The 25,506-nt window shown below is 45.2% G+C and overlaps 1 protein-coding gene across 1 annotated transcript in view; it reads right to left on the minus strand.

Annotated features, from left to right (window-relative positions):
- Wnt7a (Wnt family member 7A) overlaps nt 1–813 on the minus strand; it is a 42,979-nt gene extending 42,166 nt beyond the window's left edge. Inside the window, exon 1 of the mRNA XM_034512502.2 lies at nt 478–813. Coding sequence (XP_034368393.1) covers nt 478–548 — 71 coding nt within the window. The 5' untranslated portion in view covers nt 549–813. The remainder of the gene's footprint in view (nt 1–477) is intronic.
- Nucleotides 814–25,506: the final 24,693 nt, after the last annotated feature.

Consider the following 25,506-nt stretch of genomic DNA (forward strand, 5'->3'; position numbering starts at 1 on the left):
TATGCTTTTGCCAGGGAACATCCCCACCCCTGGGCTCCCGTTTGCTACCTGGGAAGTCCTGTCTGCAAAAGGGCTGCACCCACAATATCGTTTGTAGAATTCCCGCTGGGAATTGAGCTCTCTTGGGGTGGCTGTGGTCCTGCCTGATCTACTGTGCTTGTGGCTTGCGCACAGGGATGGGGGGTGGGGACGGTCCCTGGGGACCCCATGGAGCAGCTATTCGCCTCCAGAATCCCCGAATTATCTGTTTCTGGAGATATCCCTGACTCTGAGATCCTTGGGATGGCCGATCCCCTGCCCCAGTCTGTGGAACTGTGTGCGCCCCTGGGTTGTCTGCTTGCGGGGAGCCTTTGTGCCCTCAGGGCTCCTGCACCGCCCACTGCCTCTCCTGAGCTAAGTTGGGCAGCGCGCCTCCCTCCCGGGCCCAGCCAACTTTGCCTCGGCCGCACGCGCGGAAAGAACGCGCGCGGCGCTTACCCGATCCGGAGGTAGACTATGCCCAGGCTGAGAAAGAGGTGGCCCAGACAGCGCCGCGCTTTCCGGGTCATAGTCCCCGCTGGTGGCGGGTGCTGCGGACCGGGCTGTGCTGATCCCGCCAGCCGGGCCCGGCGGGGCAATCCACATAGCCTGCGCAGGGGGCGCGGGCCGAGGCTCCCTGGGCGGTCCGTCGGTGCGTCGGTCCGCGCTGGGCACTGGAGACTGTCCCAGAGCGCGGGAGCCGCGGATCCGAAGGAGGGGGGAACGAGCGCGCAACGCGGGGCGACGCTGTGCGCCAGCGATCGCGGCAAGTGTTTGAGGCGCGGGGACTGCGGGGCGCTGCTGCCTCCCGCCCCCGCCCCTCCCTCTCCGCCCTTCCCCCGCCCGCCTCCCGGAGCGCCCGCCCCGCGCCCAAGCGCCCGCGGGTCGAGGATGTCTGCCCCGAGCGCGCTCCCGCGGCGCTCCTCCGAGCTCGCGGCGGTGGGAGGCGGGGGCGTGGAGCGGGGTTGGGGGTGGAGGGCGGTGGAATCCTGCCTGCCTAGCATCCTTCGCTAACTCGCAGGTTGAGACCAGCAGGTGCCCAAGGGCCATCCTCTGGGTGTAGAGGATGATCCTCTGGCTCATTCCAGAACCCTCGCGCCTTGTTAGAGCTCTGTCACACGGGCCAGAAACAGGGAGCTGGGGTGGCGACTCCTGCAGAACTACTACCCCACACATTCTCTCCTCACCCTCGCCTGTGCGAGGGGCTGACTGCACCGAGGGCGAGACGTGACAGGATCCTCCGGAATCTCGCTACCGGTGAAGACTTGGAATTGGACTGAAGCCCAATGACCAGTAGCAGAACCTGAGAGTGCGCGCAGGTGAAAACTCAGTGCGCGCTCACGGCGACACCTGCTGGGTGCGGCAGGTGGTGCATTCTGGCCTTCTGTCTATCTAATCAGAGACACTGACCCCAAGTTTCAGTTGGAGAAATTGAAGCTCATGGAGGTGAAGTCAAACTCAAAGTCACTAACTGGTGAATAGCCAGATTGGAACAAGGTAGTCACAACTGTAGTGAACTCTACTCTTCTCTCCCCTTCAGGCCTGCTTAGCCTTCCAGACTGCAGTTCTTCATGTACACATTCACATACATTCACGTACAGCCTTCTTCTGTGGAAGCAGCTGTTCACGAATGCATCCACGGGCTACTGGCGCCAGCCATGGTGACAACGATGGATTCAAGGAACACGGGGGATCTTTGTATGGGGACAGTGGGGAGATAGATTTTAGAAAGCAGGTCACAGGATTTGGGCACCCATTATGGTAGAAGCTAGGAGGTGGGCGAAGGAGGAGCTAGGATGAAGAGAAAGAAAGCCAATAATGTGGAAGAGTTGGGGACTGTAGTCATAGAAGAGTTTAGAGTCCAGTGGAGACACTGAAGAGTGAAGCAAGTGACTCATTTTTGTCTGTGTATCACAAAGCACTTTCTGGGTGACCCGTGGAGACACTGATGGGGACTGGGAAGGAAACTGACCACAGGGGAGCCTGGTAGACTAGAGAGACTCCAACATGGGTTCAGGGACAGATGGGATATTTGGGCTGGAGAACTTTTATTGCCATTTTGGCATGGAGCTGGTTGAAGTGGAGAATAGCCTTGACCTCCTAATCCTCCAGCTTCCAGCTCAGGAGTGCTGGCATTACAGACTGCGTGCTCCTGCCCTGGTTTATGGGATGTCGGGGATTGAACCTAGTTGTTTTCTAGTGCTAAGCCAGTACTTTTTCAACTAAGCTATATTGCCCCCCCCCCAGCCTGGGGGTGCTTTCAGAACATGGCCAATACATTGTTCAACATTTTCCATTGCAAGGAGTTCTCTGTGTCTTCCTGGCTCGCCGCTAGGCAGGCCTGTGATGGCTTCCTCAATGCCAGGAAAAGGTAATGATGCAGGTGATGGTAAACGGATGCATACAGGAGCCCTGACTCACCCTAACCGTTGTTCTGTGAAGAAGCCAGGAAATGGAGAGCCATTGCAGCCCACAGTCCTAATTGTGTCCTTGACTGGTGTTATCCATCCTGATTGCTAACACAGGTCATTGAAGGCCCTTCAGATACCACCAGCCGTCCACTCAGTCTTCCTGACTTCAGGTTTGCCCAGGTGAGGCATTGTGGACAGTGACCCATGCGTTGCTCTGGGTGCCTTATCACATGCTCTTGTATTCCTCCTCTCTCTCGTCATCTTTAGACAAAGCATCCATCATCTGAGGTCTCCTCCAGATCATCTCTCTGGTGTGTCACTTCCAATATGCACCATTGTCATCTTAGAGCCAAGTCGTGCATGTCACGGATGTTGGGACACTCATGACCTGGAAGTCCTATGGCAATTGTGGTGACAGCAGCAGACCTGGCAAATGCTGAAGGCACCTGGTAGGAATCGGGGAGGAGGAAGAAGAGGAAGAAGAATTGATTGGAGAACATGCTGAGTCAGAAGAGTGAGTGGGAAAAACCCAGTCTCTGCCCTTCTCCAGCAAGGAGCCTGAGAATGACGGAATGGTCAAGCCCAGAGGCAGCACTGCCCCATGCCTGCACTGCCCTCAGAGCTGCAGCATGTCACCTCAGGGCCCTCTGACAGCCCCTGTTCTCATTATCACATCCCTGTGTATATGAGGAATGTGATCACGGAGGATTAAATATCCCCATATCCTCACAATATATTTGTCACAAATAAGATTTGAATTTGTCTCTAGCCATAGCTTCATAGCTCCTATGCTACCCCTTTATTCGTGTGTGTGTGTGTGTGTGTGTGTGTGTGTTTGTGTGTGTGTGTGCACTTAAAGGCAGGGTCTCGTGTAGTCTAAGATGGCCTGAACTCACTGTGTAGCCAAAGATGACTTGAACTGATCCTCGTGCCTCTACCTCTCAAGGACTAGGACAACTCTTATGCTTCCTTTGTGGTATTAACTTACAGAAGAAAAAAAAAAAAAACCAAGACCACCACAATAGAAGAGACTGTGTTGGGAACTAAGATGGCTGTGTTAGTTAATCTCAGATAAATATCTCAGATAAAAGGTTCTTGTTTAGCTTAGCTTCCAGTGTCTCAGCCCATGGTCATTTGCTTCTACTACTTTTGGGCCTGTGGTAGCTGTGTGCATCTAAGAAGCCCACTAAGCACAGGGGGATGTTGGGATTGTGGCAGCTGGAAAGCAGAGATGCAGAGAGAGGCAGGAAGAGACTGAAAGTCCTGTAATAACTTGATTTCTTCCCATTAGATACCATCTCTAAAAGGATCTACTACCTTCCAGCACTTGGGAGGCAGAGGAAGGTGATCTTAAGGTGATCATGAGTTTAAGGTCAGCCTGATCTACGTTGTGAGACCCTGTCTTAAAAAACAAAACATAAATGTTTCTACAGCCCCTCAATAGTGTGACAAGTGTCGGTCTTTGGGTACATTTCAGGATCCCAACTGTGGCACAGTATCTGAGTTATCAAAAGCAACTGAGGTCTCAGTGACAGGAGTGGGCCATAAATCAAATCAAATATAGGTAGGACACCTCAGTACCTAAGATCAATGGGGAACATGTTGCCCAGAACCTTGATACCTTAGCCTGATTGACAAATGCCGGGGAAGGAAGCCAGTAAAGGTGGAGGGAGCTCTCCCCTCCCCTCTCCTTCCCTCCTTCCCTCTCTCTCTCCTCTTCCCCAATCCTCACTGGTGGGTGTAGTGTGTGTGTGTGTGTGTGTGTGTGTGTGTGTGTGTTAGAGGTATTAGATGCACGTTGAACACGTGCTGTGATTTACTCAAAGGTGCACCCCATCCTTCCTCTTGGTGTAACTCGAATGCCTTTAGCTCTCCTTCCACCTGGTAAATTTGTAACTCACCCTCCAAGGTCCACCCACATCCCCATTCACCTGAAAAGTTTGTCTTGACCCACCTGGCTTCTACCCATGGTTCTTGGTTTCTTCTTCATCCCTTTGTCAAATATTCACCAAAGATTAAAGTGTTCCAGCCTCTATGGTCGTTGGAGATATAGAGGGTCAGATATTCTCTACAGATCTTTGAGTGAGTCAGACACATATCTCTACATAGGACCAGGTCTGTATTTGAAGATAGCGTATTTTATTATAATTCTTCCTTGGGCTTCCACTGCCCCTGGGCTTGTCTTGGCAGAGCCCTTTCCATCCTAAAGGATATCCAGGCTCACACCAGGGGGCCTCTCACTAGAATACAATCTCCTCATAATGACTGCACAGGCCTTATGTCAAACCCAAACCATGGCTTGTTGAAGAGAACACACATTTTGGGGTCAGCTAAGCCTGGAGTTTGGTACCAGTTCTGTCACTTATTAAATTCATGGTCCAAGACAGTTTTTCATTTGCTTGTTTGTTGGGTATGCTCTGCAGCTAGTAACTTCCAGGTCACTTACTCATTAGAGGGGGGGGAAGTTCTGAAGGAGAAACTTTAAAGCATCCCAAAGTCCTGAGTCCCAGATCAACTAACGAGAACTAACTGGTTCTGGTTTTTTTTTTCTGCAAAATATCAAATTCCTGTTAGTCCAGGGCTCTCTGTTTGCAACCACTCCTTGGATCATCGAAAGAGTTGTCCCCCTGGGTTTCTTGTTCAGGCAAACCAAGCATACCTAGGCAGGCGCACACTCTGTGCTTTGTCGCCACCTGTTGGATGCAGAAGAAATAACCAGCCCAGTCCCAGAACCACAGTAACAATTGCTACTAAGAGGTGCCTGGTCTCAAGAGAATAAGGCAGAGCAAAACAGAGTAAGATACTCAACATCCTCCTTTAACCTCTGTAGCCCACACACAGGTGAACACACCAATAAACTCTCATGCACACACTACCCCCCATAACACACACACACACACACACACACACACACACACACACACACACAGAGAAAAGAAGAGGCATAAAGCAAACTATCGTAGGCTGCAGAAACCCTTTTATTAATGAAGTGGCGAGCTGCTGGGGTCCTGTGCTAGGCAGACTACTGACAAAGAGTAAATGAAAAGTACACTGGTACTCAGAGGGAAAGCATGGCTGATGTGACTGAGTGGCTTGTGGAGAACCTCCACTAGCTGCAAAGAAGGCCTCTCACAGGGAGATCTGTGCTGGTACAGGGTAATGAGAAGCACCCATGGCCCACCCTGAAGACCTCCAACCAGGACACTTCTTCCCGTCACAGTGGCTGTTATGCTGCACTAGCTTGGCCTGAGTCACAAGCATCCACCAAAGAGATGGATGTGACACCCAGGTAATACTCTCAAGAGCTCGAAGCACCCAGCCCATGGAGAATGACGATTGGAAAGAAGCAGTCAGAAGTGACAGGAGTTGCCCTGCGCTCTACTGTGAGGGGCTGAGGGCTTCCTCCTGCAAGTGACACCCAAGGGTTCTGAGCAGGACTGTGGCAATGTCCTATAAGGGACTGTATAGGTGAAGTGAGTCTCTGCATCCCACCTCATTGTGACCACCTCCATGTGGACAGCCCCACTGCATATCTGCTGGGAGGGCTGCCGGTCTCTCTTATGAAAGCATTGGGCCCCCTGTCCTGGAGCTCTTGCCTACAGGTCCTGTCTCCCAGGGTGAGAGCAGGTGGGAAGGGATGATGAGGCCTGAAGACCCCATTCCCATAACTGGGGGACAGCAGGAACCCAGAGTCCCATGACAGTCAGCTGCCAGTCACGTGACAAATTACCCTCCCCAGCCTTTAGCTTAAAGGAAGAAGGCTTTGTTTGGTATCAGAGGTTTAGGTCCATGGTTGTTTAGCCCTGTTGCTAGGCAGCTCATCACAGCAAAAGGCTGTTGGAGAAAAACACTCCCCTCATGACATCCAGGAAGCAAGAGAGAAACATGAAGAAACTGAGGTTCTCTTCTCTTCTTCAAGGCTTTGCCCCCAATGACTTAACATCATTCCACTGGGCCTTACTTCTAGAAGGTCCAGTTACCTCCCAGTATTGCCTCAAGCTGGGGACCAAGCCTTTGGGGACAGCTACAATCCAAACTAGGATCCTCCACTTGGATAAGTGAGGGAAGGGCTCCCACTTCCACTCACTGCTGTCGTTGGGGAGAGCAGCCTGCTGCAGTCCATGGTCACCTTCTTGCACAGGGGACACAAGTGGCTTGGGAACAGTTTGTCCTCTTACAGGTGACATCAGAAGATGAAGGAGAGCAGGCCCTCAGTCCCTTGCTAGTCCTCATCTCTCTAACTCAGAATGGAGCTTGGCATGTTGGTGCTGAGTTTGGCTCTCCCCGAAGTGCTGTGTTTTGGAAAATAAATGCTCAAGTCCCCAGAAATCAGACTTTAAAGCACTCTTGCTTTCAGATGGACACAAACCCAGCACCCCTTCCAAGCACTTCCGTGGATGAGTCTGTCTTTGTGCATTGATCGTACTTTCTTCTGCCGATTCGAGAGTAGCACAAGATGCCATAATGGCTAATTTTAGTTGTCAATGTGACTGCATCTGGAATTAATGAAAATGCAAGCACTGGGCATTCCTGTGAGGGATTTTTCTTCTTCAGATTATTCTGGTGGCAGATCATATAAAGGACAACTTTGGGGTTAGCCTTCTTCCCCTGCTCTTGTGAGCTTTCTGAGTGAAATTGTGAAAAGGAAACAGGAAGACTCTGGTCCATGATGGCCTAGTGAGAACCATTGCAGTCCACACTGCTCACGTTGGGGCTTGGTTTTCCAGGGGAAAGGAAAATTGTTCAGTTTGGTTGTATCTGTTTGTTTCTTAGTGAAAAGACACTGAGCACTGGTATATATTTCCTAGTCCCTGGACTATGGAAAAAAAAATCTAAGCCCAGAGGACCAACAGCCTGTCTCACTAATTCCCTTCTGCGGCTAGGATATAGGCACTACACCTGTCCTGCCCTCTCCTGAGCCCTGTCCAGGCTGCTCTGGCCTCTTCAGAAGGCTCACATGCAGAACCTCTCCTCTAGGTACCAATGCCCAAGCCCAGGACCCCGGGCTTCTGGGGCTCTCCTGAGCACTGTCTCTAGATCCATCAAATGCTGCTCAGCATCTCCACGCTGCTCTGATTCGCCGGGGGCAGCAGGACATGGAGCAGGCTTTCTGCTTCCCGTCTATGAGTCAGAGTTGTGCAACAGAAAGAGATTCAAGCAAAGAGCTCAGACAGGGAAAGGTCGAGGTCAGGCTGGTGACGGTGCCATCAAATAAACTAGGACCAAGATGCTCATCCATGGGGTGCATGGGAAGCATGGCAGAGCTGGGCATGGCCACAGGCCAGCAGTAGTATGGTGGGGCATGGAAGAGGCAAGAGGGGCTGGATCTCCAAATTCTCCTGCACAGAGAGAAAGTGCTAAGATCCACTAGAACATGGGACTCAAGAACAAAGAGGATCAGCTCTTAGTGCCCATCATCTTGAGATCTGTGACAGGCGTGCGGCTGGGTAACAAACCCTGTGTCAAGTTAGTAACCGTTGAGTCCACTCACGGTTGTTTATCTTGTATTAGGTTTGAGTGAGAAGAAGTTCCACACATTTAATTTAAAACCAGCACACTCACTGTGACCTTTGGATGCTTTTTCTTTTTCTTCCTGTCTCCCACCTGCCTTTCTGTCTTCCTCTTACCCTCGCCCTTCTCCATTTCTTCTTACCCTTCTTTCCTTTCTTCCTTCCATATTTATATCTGTAAACCTATCTAGGATAATGTTGTCCGATACCTATTTGTGACTTGAGGCACTAGGTTTTGTAACTGTTTCTCTTCCCTCCTCAATTTTGCGGTAATCTTGAGTATTTTTCCTAGTCTATTGTTTTACTTTTTCATTTTACTAGTTTTCTCATATTTTATTGTCTCTTTAAGAACTTGTTTTGATCGTATTCTCTCATTTGATCTACTTCTCTTACTCCTCTTAGATCTGTCCCCCATCAACTCCACATCCAACTTTGTGCTGTTTTCTTTTTTTAATTAGATATTGTATTTATTTACATTTCAGATGTCATCCCCTTTCCCTACTCCCTCCCCCTCCTCCGTTTTGCTTTTATACCGTTTTAATTACATGCAAGAATTAAGGTCAGTTCTAGGTTGAGGAACTAGCAATACACTAGGTGCAAATAGTCAAGATAAAAGCAGGACAATAAACACAAATAGTCAAAGAAAAAGCAAAGCCATAAACAAAGTTCTGTAGTCACTCCCATGATCACTGTTTCTAAGGGCTTGTGAAGAAGACCAAAATATCTGAGCCTACTTCCCTGTCCTAGTGCAAAGTCACTTTTATGCCTGAAGCCTACTTCTTTGTTCTAGCCTAAGATTTAGATTCCTGCCTGAAATCACTTCTTTGTTCTAGCTTAATGTCAGATTCCTGCCTGAAGCCTACTTCCTTGTCCTTGGCCAATGTCAGATTCCTGCCTGAAGCCTACTTCCTTGTCCTTGGCCAGTGTCAGATTCCTGCCTGAAGCTCAATTCCTTGTCCTTGGCCAATGTCAGATTCTTGCCAAGCAGCCCCAAAAGCTCTCTGCTTTCCCTCCTTTTTAATTTCATAAACAAGACCGATCCTGTCTCAGGTTGTTCTGCCAAGAATACCTTCCTTAACCATCATGGAATATGCATTATCCAAAGTAATGCACTTCTGTCTGAGGTTGGTAAGGCTCTGTGTATAATCTTACCTGTCCTTGGCTTACCAACCTGTTAAATTAATAACTCTGTCTGGGGGTCCATTTTCAGGTTCAAGCCATGTACTTTGGCTGCCAACATGTTGATGTTATTAAAGACAAGCTTTAACACAATGGGCAGGAATAATTTTTGTCCTTGTATCCCCAGGACATAAAGGGCCAGCATGATCAAGCTATATATGCCATTCTTGACACTTGACCAAAATGGAAATACTGACCTCAGGCCATGGGTAATTTTTTCAGCAGCATCAACACTCAGCAGAGCAGCATTTTTTAAATTCATAAGCTCACTAGGTAAAGTTAAAACATCCAGAGAGGTGTTAGAATTATGCCAAATACCCTACAGGTGTCTTAAACTTTTTCCTAATTATGATGATTATCATTGTAAATTTTAGAAGTAACACAATTCTAATGGTATTTGGCATGACACTTGGAGTAGCTCCTTACTCTTAAACTCTGAACCTCCTTCCAATAATTTGAATAGGATAAAGAGCATCAATCTGATGTTCCAAGTGCCTATATAAAGCCTCCTATATACACAACACATTAGTAATATATTTTGCTAAATGATTAACAAAAGTATCTGTCTTAACTTCTTGTGTCAAAGCAATTGCAGAAGCAGTGGTGCTAGAAATTAATGTAATTAAAGCTGTTATACCAGCAATAATCAAGCCCACTACCTCTTGCTTCTGCTTAAAGCCTGACTCACTTCTTCCAGTACTTGCAAGCTTTTTTCAGAAGACAGAGGTTCTGTAATACTCAGGGCAATAAAACAAAAGCTGGTTAATAGACCTCCGTTACAGACCTGCCAGGTTTTAACACACTAACACAATTAGAAAGTGTACAATCAATGTAACTTACATTAAGTACTGTATAAGAAACAAAAGTAATTTTAATTTGACAAAAGATCCTTAACACATATACTAACACTTGTTTGAAATCCAGATCCTGTCCCAACTTTATCTCTTGTTAACATAACATCATAGAGAACTGCAGCTAACTGCCAAATATGTCTCTGAAAATGTCCAGAACCAGCCTTCCAAGTGAAGACTGTCATTTCCAATATTGAATTTATTTCTAGACCAGTCCATGATTGAGTCTGAATAACTGGTAACATTTAAGAAAAATACAAGAATCATTATAACTTCTCTTTTTGATTCTCTGTTCCACAAGGTCTAAAAACTTGAGGCAAGGCAGCTTGTCCCATCTGGGATATAGGCAAGCAAAGGTGGGTCAGGAACATATGTCCAATACAACTTCCCAGTCACCACTGTCAGGGCACTGAGCAAGCTCTCAGGTCAGCATAATTCTTTGTCCCAGCATCAGCATGTCTCAGCCATCACTCTGGCAGCCACTATGCTCCTTCAGCATCCTGCAGAAAAAAAAAACACAAACATGCCCTCTTCCCCATATTAAATACCTTATTGGGATCATGCCATGTGTCAGTAAGTGGATCCTTCCCTTCCACCTAGGCATAAGTATGTCTAGTTGTAAGGTGCCATAGACATTCAGCAGAAAGTTCCTTGGCATCCGAATTTTTTTTTAATTTTAAATAAAAAGAACACAATTTAAATAAATTTGTGATATATGGGAATATACCCCCTTTCTTATTTTGATGTCCATATCAAAATGGATGGATGGATTGGATGGATGGCCTTTCACTAGAACATGGTCAGCCTACCAGGAGCCACACCCTTAAAACCGACTCTCCCTCTCCCAGCAGCTACCATTAGCCAATGACTCCTTAACTAGAGATGGGACTTCACATCAGCTTCCCTGGACATGCTGGGAATTTGTGTGACCTGAGCTCACACAGGCCTTGTGCATAGTTTTACAACTTCTGTGGGTTCATATACACAACTGCCCAGCTATGCCCAGAAAGCTTGTACTCATCTGCTGCCTCTGGCTCTTACAATCTTTCTGCACCTGCTTCTGTAATGATCCCTAAACTCTAGCAGGAAGGGGTGTGAGATAGATGTCCCACTTAGGAGTGAGTGTTCAGTACTCCCTTGTTCTCTGCACCTTTACCAGCTGTGTGTCTCTCTGTGAATCTCTGTCTCGTGCAAAAAAAGAATGATTCGGGTTGAGAGATGCCCCGACCTATGAGCAGAGTGAGACGTCTTTAAGAGTGTCTAGTCCTTTGCCCCTTTAGAGAAGTAATGGTAGGTTCTCCTCTAAAGCCTATGACTTAATCTGGCCACAGGTTCTTGTTCCTGATGGTGGCAGATATAGTTTTTAACTAGTAGAGTGTGTCTTAAATTCAATCAGATAATAGTTGGTCACTGCACCACTGCACCGGTAGGCATGTCTTACCGGGTCTGCCACTGCTGTGTTAACAAGGTTCACAGCTGGGTGAGATTAGTGATCACTTTTCTCCTCCAATAATGTGCGTGGTCCTTTGCGGCACTATACAAGGCTAGCCAGTAGTAATGACGCTTCCAGGTGAGTACTAGATTGATTTCTTCACATTCTCTGACTTAGCTATGTGGTGTCCTCAGCAATGGGGGTCTTACCACCAAGTTTAGTGAGGGTGACCAAGAGCATTGGTGACATCCTGTAATGTCTGAGAGTCTATAAGACACCACTGGCCAACAGCTCCAAAAGAGATCATCCATTCCTGGAACAGGGATATTTTATTTGTTACACTGTGGTATGTATATAGGAACACACACACACACACACACGGACACTGTTGCCCTGTTAGAGTAAGACTCCATTTAAATTGTGTGTGCGTGTGTGTGTGTGCGTGTGTGTGTGTGTGTGTGTGTGTGTGCGCTTCTAGAGTAATAAGTTTCCATGTCTTTTTCAAAACGTCTTTGATGTTAGTTATCCTTCTCCATCTTCCCTTGTCTCCCCTCTCTTCCCATCCTCCAGACCACTTAACCCTCCCTGTTCCATTATTTCCCCTTTAACCTTTTTAAACTACTGAGTTCTTTCTACATTTTCTTGAAATACATCTATTTCTCCTTATTAATTGTCCAATCTCTATGGTTATTTGTAGTGGTTTGTATATGCTTGGCCCAGGGAATGGCACTACTAGGAGGTGTGGCCTTGTTGGAGTAGGTGTGGCCTGGCTGGAGGAAGTGTGTGGGTGTGGGCTCCTAGCTGCCTGAAAACAGTCTTCTCCTGTCTGCCTTTAGTTGAAGATGCAGAACTCTCAGCTCCTCTAGCCCCACATCTGCCTGGATGCTGCCATGCTCCCACCTTGATGATAGTGGACTAAACCTCTGAACTGTAAACCAGCCCCAATTAAATGTTGTCTCTTATAAGAGTTGCCTTGGTCATGGTGTCTGTTTGCAGCAGTAAAACCCTAAGACAGTATTACAAAAAGAACACACATATCTGAAAATTCAAAGCTAAGATCCACATAGGAAAGATAACACATGACGTTTGTCTTTCTGAGACTGATTTAAAATGGTTATTTCCAGCTCCATCCATTGCCCGAAAGTTTCACAATTTTGTTTTCCTTAACAGATGAATAATACTCCACTCTGTAAATGTGCCATGTTGTTATTATTCATCCATCAGTTAATGGACATCAAAGCTGTTTCCAGTTCCTGGCTAGCGTGAGTGGAGGCAGTGAATGAATGTGGATGGGCTCGTACCTTTACAGTATGACATAGGACCTTTGTGTATATGCTAATAGATGTACAACTGTACCAGGTAATAGATCTATTTCTAGCTTTCTTAGAGACAAAGTTTCTAGATGGGTGGAAACTTACTGTGTAAATCAGACTAGCCACAAACTCATAGAGATTCACTTGTCTCTGAGTCCAGAATGCTACAATTAAACATGTATGGCACCATTGCCCAGCCATTTCTAGATTTTCTAGAAGCCTCGACAATAATTGTCATAGTGGTTGGGCCAGTTTGCACCAGCAGTGGATAAGTGTTTCCCTCGACCCGCATCCACAGCTCCTCTGTGTTGCTTCTATTTTATTAATTTCAGCCTTAATTTTCACTATATCTAACGCTACCCTAAACATTATACATGTGCCAAATACAAGGGTAACCAAATACATAAAAGAAGCAGTAGTAGATTTACAACCACAGATTGATCTCAACACAGTGATAGTGGTGATGTCAGCACCAGACTCTCACCCATAGACAGGCCGTCCAGAAATAACTCACAAACTCTGGAGTTAAATGACATCATGAACCAAAGGACCTAACAGATATTCCAGCCAAACACTAAAGAATACACATTCTTCCCGGCAGCTTATAGAACTTTTCTTCAAAACTGACCACATAGAACACTGTGCGCGCACACACACACACACACACACACACACACACACACACACACACACGGAAATCACAGTCTGTATTCTATCTTAGCACAATGAAATAAAGCTGGAAATTGACAACAGTAAAAGCTACAGAATGTACACAAATACATAGAAGCTAAACAACACACTACTGAATGATAATTGGGTCATGGGAGAAATCAAGAAGGAAAATTTAAAATTCCTAGAACTGGATGCAAATGAAAGCACAGCATATCAAAATCTATGGGACAAAATGAAGGCAATGAGAAGAAGAACATGCCTATTAAGTACCTACATTAAAAAAAACAATTGAGAGATCTCAGCTTAATAACATTTTAAAAAGATTTATTTATTATATACACAGTTTTCTGTCTACATGTAGTCTGTAGGCCAGAAGAGGTCACCAGATTTAATTATATCTTGTTGTGAGCCACCATGTGGTTGCTGGGAATTGAACTCATGGACCTCTGAAAGAACACACAGTGCTCTTAACCTCTGAGCCATCTGATGTACCTGAAGAACTTGGAAAAACAAAACAAGCAAACTGCCCCCCCCCCAAAGGAGACAGGAAAAGTCAACAAAAATCAAGGCTGAGATTAATAAAATAGAAACAACAACAAAAAAACAGTTCAAACAGTCAATGAAACAAAGAGTTGGTTCTTTGGAAAGACTTTAGATGAGCTTTTAGCCAAATTAACAACAACAACAACAAAAAGATAGAGCTAGAGAGATGGCTCCACGGTTAAGAGAAGAGGCTGCTCTTCCAGAGGACATGGGTTCGCTTTCTAGCACATACATGGTGGCTCACAACTGTCTATAACTCCAGTTCGAAGGGACAAGACACCCTCTTCTGGCCTTGGCAGGTATCAGGCATGCACACACTACACAGATATCCATGCAGGCAAAACAGCTATACACATTAAACAACATTTTATTTAAAATGAAATTTTTAAAACTGTATTTCACCAAACTGGAAAATCTAAGAGAAACAGATGAATTCCTAGATCTATATGGCCTACTGAAGATAAACTAAGAGGAAATATATAATTTAAATAGACTCACAACATCCAATGAAACAGAAGCAGTGACTAAAAGTCTCTTGGTTAAACAAAGCTTAGGGCCAAGGGGATTCAGTGTAGAATTCTATTAGATCTTCAAAGAGAAATACACCTCAAGTTGTTCCATAAATAGAAAACAAAAGCACATTTCCAAAACACTTTTACAAAGCCAGCAATAGAACCCTGAGAGTAAAACCAGATAACAGCCCAACCAAAAAAATTATAGGCCAATATCTATCATGAACATGAACCCAAAAGTTCTTGATAAAATACTTGCAAACTGAATTCAAGAACACATAAAAAAGACTATCTACCATGACCAAGTCATCATCATCCCAGAGGTACAGTAGTGCCTCAACATATGTAAGTCAGTAAACATAATCCACCACATAATTTGATTCAAGGAGAGAAACCACAAACTCATCTCATCAAATGCAAAAGGCCTTTGACAAAATCCAACATCCCTTCATGATAAAAGTCCTGAAAAATCTATTTTTCAAATCTGGATATTACTAGCTATTGTTTCTCTAGCGTATCTCAACAAATAGAGCAGAATCATGTTTATATTCATATTGCCCACACCCAGTTCTGATGTGTTGCAGGATGTTTGATCACACTGTGAACCCTGGGATTGTATTATTTACTGAAAAAAGCTTGTTTGTAGTTGTGGTGTGACTCAGCCCTACCACACACCTTTAATCCAAGATTTTTCTGCTTGAATATTGTAAACAGGATTGGATAAAGCCAACCATAAGTCAAGAGGCGAAGCAAGCAACCAGCTGACAGGAAATGAACATAGGATCATTAAGAAAAAACCATAGAGACTAAGAGGGAGAGTCAGGAGGATGGATAGAGAGGAACAGGAAGTAGAAGCAAGGGATATTCAGTTTGAAGGAGGGTCTTTTGGAGGAGAGAGAGGGATTCATTCTGGGATGTCAACTGAGGAGGACGATCAGCTAGGTGTTTTCTCTGCTTCTCTGAGCTAGGAGGCTTTCACCCCAGCATCTGGCTCCCAAGTCTTCACTGGTAAAATGGAACAATTGATATTTTGTTAAACAACACTAATGCATACATATCTAAATGATTTCCCTACTTATCCATGTATATCTTTATTAAGTCAAGCTGATTTCATATTTATACCTCCGATTATAGTGCAGGACAATGGGATTTTAAACTTTTCTCTTTGCTTCCACTCTCCAACGGGTTCTCACGTTCCTGCCACGCACAACCTATTATTCAACCACAGTGGCAACCTAAGGGCATTAACTCCTACCTTTGTAAGACACTCGTTGACTGTTGAAAATCCATGGAGACTCACAGCTTATATTAAGTATAAATTTATAATTTTCATGAAAATGTAATATCAAAGTTTTTATACCCGTTTTCTAAATTGAATACACTAGACTGTTATTCAGCTTTAAAAGAGAAAAGGATTCTGCACATGGTACCACATGGATGAGCATGAAGCTGCCGTGCTGACTGATGTGAGAGTCATGCAGAATGGGGTCTGTATGGACGTCTTGGAGGATGAAGAGCATAGAGACTCGCATGGGAAGACACAAAAGCAGACTGCAGTGCTCAGCTCAGGCTGGAAGTCCATGGCAGCGTGCTGGGGGGGGGGGGGGGGGGGGCAGGCCAGATGCTGTGCAGGAGGAGGGGGTGGTGCAGACGGTGGCAAAACTGTAAATGACCCCAAGCAGCATGCTTACGATGGAGAATGCTTTTGTATGTGTGCTTCGTCATAGTAAAAATGTGTTCAGTTACCGCAGCCCAGCCGTGCAGAATATTCTCCCTGAAATAAGAAAGTAGAAAGGTGACTGGAGAGATGGCTCGGGGGTTAAGAGCACTGACTGCCCTTGCAGAGGACCCATGTTCAATCCCCAGCACCCACATGAAGGTTCACAGCTCTCTGTAACTCCAATTCAAGGGGACCTGACAGTTTCTGGTCTCTGTAGGCACCAGGTGTGCATTCATACATACAAAATAAAAATATTAAAATTATTTTTTTTAATGTGGAAAAGACTCAAAGTGTCAAAACATATTTTCTCAAGTTTTAAAACGTAACAGGTTTTTCTCGAACAATGAGCGTTTTCCAATAGTGCTAGCCTTAGTCTTTTTCTAACGGTCTGAGTCTTGGTTTCTCAGAGCAAGCAGAGAAGGTCTCCCTAAGACCCAGGGGACACCATTGCCTGTGCTCAGCCTTTAAGAGATCTTCAGGCCTGTCAGCCTGGGCTACAGGGAAGTTAGGCCAGCCTAGGCTATATGATAACCAGTCTCAAAAGCAACAAAACTTAATTTTCAAAAGCTCTCAGCCTCCTCTTAGCTCCAGGGCTCTGACTTTCTGGATCAAGCATTTCTTAGAAAGTTAAACTCTGAAATTCAGTATAAATCAGACATGAAAGTCACCTGCCAGTGACAGCAGTCAATGCCATGGAAACAATATGCTTGTCATGTTTGTTTGATTACAAAACCCAATAAAAGATCAAGTTCTGCCACAGGTGTATCTTATGTATGTGATAGAATTATGTGTCACTCAATATTTCAGAAGAGCAACTCAAGAAAGTCATTTAATAATTTTCCTGACCTAGTGACCTAGTAACCTAGTGACAGCCACGCTCTTCACTTTCATAATTTTGATTTTAGGATATTTTAAAAGAAACAGCTTTCAAACTGGGTGATGAGGTGTGTATAGTGATATATGCCTTTAATCCCAGCACTTGAGAGAGGCAGAGGCAGGTGGATCTCTTTGAGTTCAAGGCCAACCTAGTTCTATATAGTGAGATCCAGGACAGCCAGAACTAGTGAAACCTTGTATTGAAACAAACAAACAAACAAAAATAAAATTAAAACTGGGTGATGGAAGTAGATAATTTGGAAAAATATTAAGCTATGTAAACTTTCTACATTTTGAGTCAAATGTTAACAAAATGACTTTTTAAATACTCAGTTGACACACAAAGATATTTGCAACTCTTAAGAGGTCAGGAAAACAAGAGGAAACAAAGGAAGTGATACAGCTGATACATGTAGAAAATTCAAGAAGAGAGTAAGATCTCTGTGTGCATGTCTATTGTCCTAGCATTCAGCAGGCTGAAGTCCAAGGGTCACAAATTCAAGGCCAGCCTTGGCTACATAATACAATCTATTCCAGCATTGACTACAATGTCTCAAAAAGAGAAGACATGGACAGGCCCTTCAAAAATAAGATATCCAAGCTGCAAATAAGAGTTCACTGAATGAGGTGCATAATGTTAGAGCCACAAAGGGATACTTGTCTGCCATAAGTCACTGACCCTCAGAGGGAAGGACAAATCCAAATGCTTTTGAGAAAACTGTGGTAGATCCTGCTTCATCGCACACTCACCATATGACCCGCAACCACACTCCTGGTTCCACGTAAATCTCGTGAAAACATGCATCCACACAGTCCTTCAGGCCAGTGTCTCCAGCACCGTTCTTCATGGTTGCCATAAAGCATGAAGAGTGACAATGTCCCAACAAAGACATGGATGGACAGATGGACTTCCATACAATGAATTCCTGTGCAGCAAGAGGGAAGAGTGGGCTAGTGATAAATCAACACACACACACCTTAAATGCATCGTGTTAAGTGGAAGGAGACCGCAAAGGCAGTGTTTACTGGTTCACTTCCTAAAACAGTACTTAAAAGCAATGTTGGCAGGCAGGCAGCAGACAAGTGGGTATCGATGGCTGCTGCAAGGGTGGCGTGTGGATGGAAGTAAGGCTGTGCATCTGGGGGCTTTCAAGGTGAAGGACTGTTCTGTATTTGACAGGGAGATGGGTCCATAACTTTATATTTGTCTAAATCCATAGAATTTCATATCACAAAGGGTTAACTTCAGCATTTATAAACTCTTAAAAAATAAAGAATCTTTAGCAAGAGGTTTCTTTTTGTGAAAACAATAAGGCCAAAGGCGAAGGACAGTGTGAAGTTGCATATAAACTGCACTCTCAGCAGCAAGATCTTGGCTGTTGGCTTGCTTACCTTGTTTTTAGACAGTGTTTCAAGTAGCTCAGCTGGCACAGACTTCCTGTGTAGTCAAGGATGGCCTTGAACTCTGGATCTTCCTGTCTCTGCCTCTGAGTGCTAAGATTACAGGCTTGGGCCAGTGTACCTGGGCAGCAAATTAATTATTATTAGAATCAATAATCTAATGGCTTCTCTGGCTAACCAATAAATGCACAGATGGTCTAGGTTGCACCTGCAGTCTCTGAAGACACTTGCCTACACGCATGCATGCGTGACACCTGCATGCACGAGTTGTCAGCAGCTTTCTTCACAGCCACTGTCAAGTGTGAGGAATAATGGCACTTCAGAACAGGAATGCACAGGCAGAGGGAGTTGTCATTGACTACCTATAAAACAATGTGCATCTCCACGCACTCAGTGAGAGGAGACGAACTGCACAGGCTGTGGGTTAATTGTTTCTGTCACAGAACATTCTTTATGAGGAACATTGTAGAATAGATGATGAATGACAAGAAGATCAGGTAGGAATGGGTGGGTTGATCAAAGGAGGTACAGTTGGGAAATCTCAAGGTGATGGCCTATTCTATATTTGATAGGGATACAGGAACATGAGTATATGTTTTTTAAAACACATATAATTTTATATGACAAAGGGTGATTCTTGAGATTTTAATCTTCAATTTAGAAAACGGGTATAAGAACTTTGATATTACATTTTCCTGAAAATTATAAATTTATACTTAATATAAGCTGTGAGTCTCCATATCGACATGGATTTTCAACAGTCAACGAATGTCTTACAAAGGTAGGAGTTAATGCCCTTAGGTTGCCACTGTGGCAACCTGTTGTATCATGAACCCAAATTACCTTTTGCACAGTCAAAAACACAGATTGAGTCAGAAACTCTTGGCATTCTATATATAAAGAAATAAGTCACAGGGAAAGTGACATGAGTTTGGGAAATTTGTCCCACAAGAAGAGAGTAGAAATAAAAAGTTTTAATGAACACACCAGGAAAACAGAATACTCATGATGGGAGAAACGACCTGGAAAAAAACTGAGGCTTTCTTTGTCCCTGCAGGATGACAGAGTTAGCTTGCCCTACACTGCAGTGTTCAAGGAAGCCAGGACTGCAGACTCAGTGCCATCCTGCAGTTACCTCAATCAGGGAGAACCCTGTAGTGCCTGGCATAACCAAATAAGCCTCACACAGATGACAAGTGCTCAGGACAGAGACCTGAACTTATGATCTGGAGGAAGATAGAGAGTGAAATGGGAGGGGGAAACCCCTCTGCAGATGCCCTGCAGGATGGTGCTTATGACCCTGTGTGTGCACTGATCCAGGGAGAAGTAGGAAGGACAGACACATCTGTTTCCTCCTCCTCAACATGAAGTCAGCCTGCCCATGTCCTGGTGTGGAGGGGGTGTGAGAAGCGCACGGTTTCTGTCAGGGCGATCGGCACCTGTCCACTCTCACATTCATGAATCAGTGAATTGTGTTCTCACCATCACACAGCTCATGTTTACCACGTTCTCATCCCCTCATCCCCTCATCCCCTCATCCCCTCATCCCCTCATCCCCTCATCCCCTCATCCCCTCATCCCCTCATCCCCTCATCCCCTCATCCCCTCATCCCCTCATCCCCTCATCCCCTCATCCCCTCATCCCCTCATCCCCTCATCCCCTCATCCCCTCATCCCCTCATCCCCTCATCCCCTCTGTGAGCTAACGTGAGATGGACACAGGGGTTTGGACTCAGAACAGACTCTTCCATCTGCTCATGGGACTGGGATGGGGTGGAACTGAACAGTGTGCTCTCTTGTTGCACAATTCTGTCTGGAAAACTAAGAAGACTCAGGGAGATGCTGATGCATCAAGGAAGAAAGCCACCAGCAAGCAGGTGTCAGTGCTGTGTCTAGAGAAGCCATGAAGAACAGAAACTGCAGGAACGCTGTGGCAGATGCCCGGAGAACATCTGGGCTAAGAAATGACGGCTACTTCTGAAAAGTATCTTGACAATTAATCTCTGTCATCTTTTTTTAAACTAAAACCATTGTGGGTACCTCTTGGGGTTCATACTTGCAGCTAGGATGCCGACCAATATTTACACACGTACCCAGAAGCAGCAGCAGAGTTAAGTGCTCTTTTGAAATATAGACTCAGGAGGCTGCAGAGAAGCCTCAGCCCTGACCCAGCTGTCAGCCTGGGAGACCACAGCCTGCAGCAGACTCTGCTTGCCTTTTCAGCTCAGTGAGGAGTACCCTCAGAGAACATGTGTAGTGCACAGACAGTGAACCAAGAGCATTGGTGTGTAATTTTTGGAACTGAATCTGGATAAAATCACTTCAGGAGAGAATATTGGTGAAAACCTTGAAGTAATGTGAGGTTGTCCATACTAGGTGATGCTGATACATGGAGGACGTTTCCTCCCAAACACACTGGAATTGTTTTCAATTACTCAAATTACAGGAGTCACATCATAAACACTTCTGTAACAATATGACAGAAGTAATGGTAAAGATTTTTAATGAAAATATGAAATGGAAAACTTACCAACTTTTATAGCAGCTATATCAATAAGTAAGTTTAAATCACTAAAATACACTACATATGAAGAACATTGGATATAGTGCCTCATTGTGAGCCATTTAATTCAGACAAATGTAAATATAAAACACCGATCTTTCCAACTTAAAGAGAAACTAATTTTAGGAGTTTCAGGAAATATCCTAAAAATACCCTTGTTGCTCTGCAGAGTACAGTCCCCTGTGCTGAAATGCCACCAGAGCTCAGCGTCTCCCCTGCAGATGCTGAAAACCTCCCTGAAGCCCCGAGCTCCTCCTCTCACAGCCTGCATCTTCTGATTCTGCACTTGGTGCAGGGCACCTACCCAGATGGACTTGGTGGGGACAGAGGGAGACTCTACGCCTGAGGAGATCCTGCACAGGCTTAGGTGAAGATGGCCTTTAACACATTCCTGCAGCATGCAACTTTCATGTCTATTGAGGATGACAAGTTCCTGCTGGGGAGCATGGAAGCATGGCATCCCAGGGGAGCGTCCTACCTGGGGGAGCCTGTTGATTGCACTCACTCTGTCCTGGATGACAGCTATCTGTGGAGGGCTGAGGACAACTTTGAGTTCCCTTGCCACACCTGTGGGAGGGATCAGAAAGTTTATGTCATATAGACAACTCTAACTTTTCTCGCTTTACTCCTTAGACTTAATTCAAATCAATTTTATCCACTGTGATGCTTCTATTCTGGGATGAGGACTCATGGACCTCCCATGACTTCCCATGGTTCTGAGGGTGTTTTTCCTTATACTGTGTGATAGGCAATACTTCCCGCCTCCCCCTCACCTGTGGATCATGTGGTTTCAATTTAGTGTTGATTCTGTGTTCCCTGGTTTTGGAAATCTGTTTCAAGACATGAGTACATTTTAAACATGTATCTAAAGAGAAGTAAAATTCTTTAGGAAAAAAAAAAGAATCTAAAAGGCAGGCAAAGCTCAGAGCTGAGGTGGTCACAGGCAAATGGAACATAGCTGAGGCCAAGTCTGACTAGACTCCAGCCTCTGAGGAGCAGAAATGGCCACCTCATCCTCACTGATCATGTCAGAAAGAGGCTGTGCTTTGTCTGAGTGGAACTATATGTGCTGTGCTTCAATCTCCTGCCTGGCATGGTGCACACACCTGCACCCAGGACTCAGGAGGGAAAGGCAGGGAATATTTTGTTCAAGAGCAGCCTGGGTGATGCACAGAGACCTTATCAAGAAAAGCAGTCATTTTAGGGAGACCCTCAAATAGGTATTAGAATTAGAAAACAATTGAATTAATGAATATACAATGGATGAAAAATAGTGGTTGGGCAGTGGTGGCGCACGCCTTTAATCCCAGCACTTGGGAGGCAGAAGCAGGCGGATTTCTGAGTTTGAGGCCAGCCTGGTCTACAGAGTGAGTTCCAGGACAGCCAGGGCTATACAGAGAAACCCTGTCTCAAAAAACCAAAAGAAAAAAGAAAAATAGTAACTTTCAGACTTTCAAATCTAGATGAAACAAGGGGAAATATGAAGATCGATGACTGTACAATTACAGTTTAAAATTGTCCAGGGATGTGCCTGGGATCGATGGAACCTGGAAGAGAGCTACAGAGAACTTTAAACAAGGTGGCAAGTACCCATGGTCAGGAAGGGAGAAGTAAAAGGCTTTGAATATGAAATGAGGGTAAGTGGTTGACTAAGCCTTTGAACACTTGTAACCAGGCGGGGCTCATCCAGGGAGGAGGAAGCCCACAGCCTGTTATTATTGGGGAAAGAAGGTCTCAACAGTCCAGCCTCATCCTGGACCTTGCCCTCTTCCGCCTGTCACAGATCAGACTCTGCCTTACACTCTGGCATGGCATGTCACATTGACCACATCTGGTACTCTGTCCCCACACACAATTTCTGAAAAGCTGTGGAGATGGGGGCGTGCAGGTGAGACTGCTGTTTGGAGGAACCAAGACTTGTTCTTTGGAGAAGCTGGAGAGGTCTGAGTGTACATGCCAGTTCTACTGTGACTTGCTGTGATTGCAGGCAGGAGAGCCCACCTTTCCAGGTCCTCATTTCTCTCTCTCTCTCTCTCTCTCTCTCTCTCTCTCTCTCTCTCTCTCTCTCTCTGTGTGTGTGTGTGTGTGTGTGTGTGTGTGTGTGTGTCTTTCTCTCTGTGTGTGAGTGTGTGTTTGTGTGTCTTTCTCTGTCTCTCTCTGTCTCTCTGTCTCTCTGTCTCTCTGTCTCTGTGTGTGTGTGTGTGTGTGTGTGTGTGTGTGTGTGTGTGTGTGTGTGTAGAGAGAGAGAGAGAGGAGGCATATGTGTGCTCATGTACATGGGATTTCTTCTTGTGTGCATGTAAAAAAGAGGCCATATTCAGAAGCCAGCTATTTTTCTCCATCTCAGTTGTTGAGACAGAGTCTCTCACTGAACCTGAAGGGCACCATTTCATCCAGACTGGTGAGGCAGTGAGGTTCACGTTACTTGAATTACAGCCATGTACATACATCCACGACTTTTGATGGAGTGTTGCAGATTTGACATCTGAAGCTTATTCATGGACAGCAATCACTTTATCCAGGAAGTCATCTCCCTACTGGCTCCCTAACGTTAATACATGAAAATCCCTCCATGTCCATTAACAGTGACAGAAAGGAAGCAAAATGGAGGACACAGTACACTGGTCCCGGACCCTACCACCACTAGACTAAATAAGAAAGTAAGTAGCCCATATATATTGTAAGTAGCTGCAGGAAGTAAGTAGCTCACATATACTGAGGCTTTCAGTGAGCTCCTAGAATGTATCCATTAGACTTGTTAACAGTCTGAGCTCTGGAGTCAGTCAGCATGGATATGACATCTCCTCTGTTACATAATGATGGATCCAGGAACAGATCTGCAGCCTGTCAGAGACCCCATTACTCATCTGTCAGATGGGAAGGGCAGTGGGATTACTTCCCAGAGTATTGTGGGATTAAGGAAATAGTAGATAGTAGGTGCTTTGTGCCCAGTGAGTGCTTCCTAAGTAATCCTTGGGGGGGGGGGGTCCTGACCCTGTGCAGCCTCACCAGAGGACACCATCTGTGTGGCTGGCCCACGGTAGGCACTGCAAACATTATCTCTAAGAGAGTGCTGTGGCTGTTGTCACTGTAGACAAAGCTGTGGTGAAAAATATCAGCTACAGTGATGAAAGAGCTGCTGAGCATAAAAACTACATTTCCCAATATCCTTTGCAGGCCAGAGGAGGCATGAGTGATCTGGCCAGTGCTAACTAGGATGAAGCCCCTGGGCCTTCAGTCCTCTTCATTTTCCTGTCCTTAGAATCACTCTTAACATTTTATTACTTGTAGTGGTTAAATTCCATTCCATTTTATTGACATGTGACCCTTTGTCATGCAGTGTGACTTATTAAAAATGAAGACAGTACATGTAACCTAATTTTTTACCAGCTTGTAAATCACCCATCACCCAAGGTTTGAGTTATTTCCTTCTGTAAAAAAAAACCCTAAAAGCTGGTGACATTCAAGTAAAAATAGTGAATTTGCCAGGTCTGGAATGTGTGCTTAACACTGACACATTTCTGTGAATTGTTCTTTCGAAACATCAACTGACACAGGGTATTGTCACCTATGTGAAAACATACATGACAAGCTGTGATATCTCATTTCTAATGTAAAAGTATATGTAAAGCCCATACTTTTATGTCATTAGCTAACACCAAAGACTCGAATGTCTAATCTGCTATTTACATTGGACTTTTGCACTCACAGGAAACTCATCCAGGAGACACAACACTGGAGCTGTCTTTGCAGCTAAGTGCTAGAAGTGAGCACTGCGCTGGCAGGACCGACCCCAGTAAGAGCTCCGCTTTCCCAGGAGAGACTGCGAACAAAATTCAGACAAGCAGACAGTGGTCTTCAAATCTGTGTTTGGTACACATTTGTCGTAATGTTTTATTATAAAAAAAATTACATTCTGGTGTTCTCAGAGTCTTATCATTATTTCACTATAGGAGGAATACTTTAAATTTGTGTGTGTGTGCTCACGTGTGTACATTCATGCACATGTGTGTTCATGTGTATGCACATGTGCATATATGTGTTTCTACATGAGTGTGTGTGGGGGGGGTACATACATACTGAGGAGTACCTGGGGAGAGCAGAAGACAACTTTAGATGTCAGCCTTCCCTTGTTTGGGACAGGATCACTTGTTGCTCTCCACTTTGTGTACCAGGGTAGCTGACCAGAAACCTGGGAGTTCTTGGGTCTCCACCTTCCATCTCGCTGTAAGACTGATAGGGTGATGGATGTGTGCTGCTGTTTGCATGTGCCCACGCATGTGTCTTGGGGATCTGAACTCAGGTCCTCCTGTAAGCACACCAGCTGCTTTATCCACAGAGTCACACAAGGTACTAGGGTGAATGTTTTGACAACTGAGTCAAACATACTTTTAGTATAACAAAGCTCTCAAAACACACATGATTGCCATTCTGAACATTCTAACTGCAGTGGGGCAGCAAGACACAGGCCTGTTTTGTGTGACCATAATAACCATCTCTCTTCC

This window comes from Arvicanthis niloticus, chromosome 9 (assembly GCF_011762505.2).
Source record: "Arvicanthis niloticus isolate mArvNil1 chromosome 9, mArvNil1.pat.X, whole genome shotgun sequence".
In the NCBI taxonomy this organism is placed as follows: Eukaryota; Metazoa; Chordata; class Mammalia; order Rodentia; family Muridae; genus Arvicanthis; species Arvicanthis niloticus.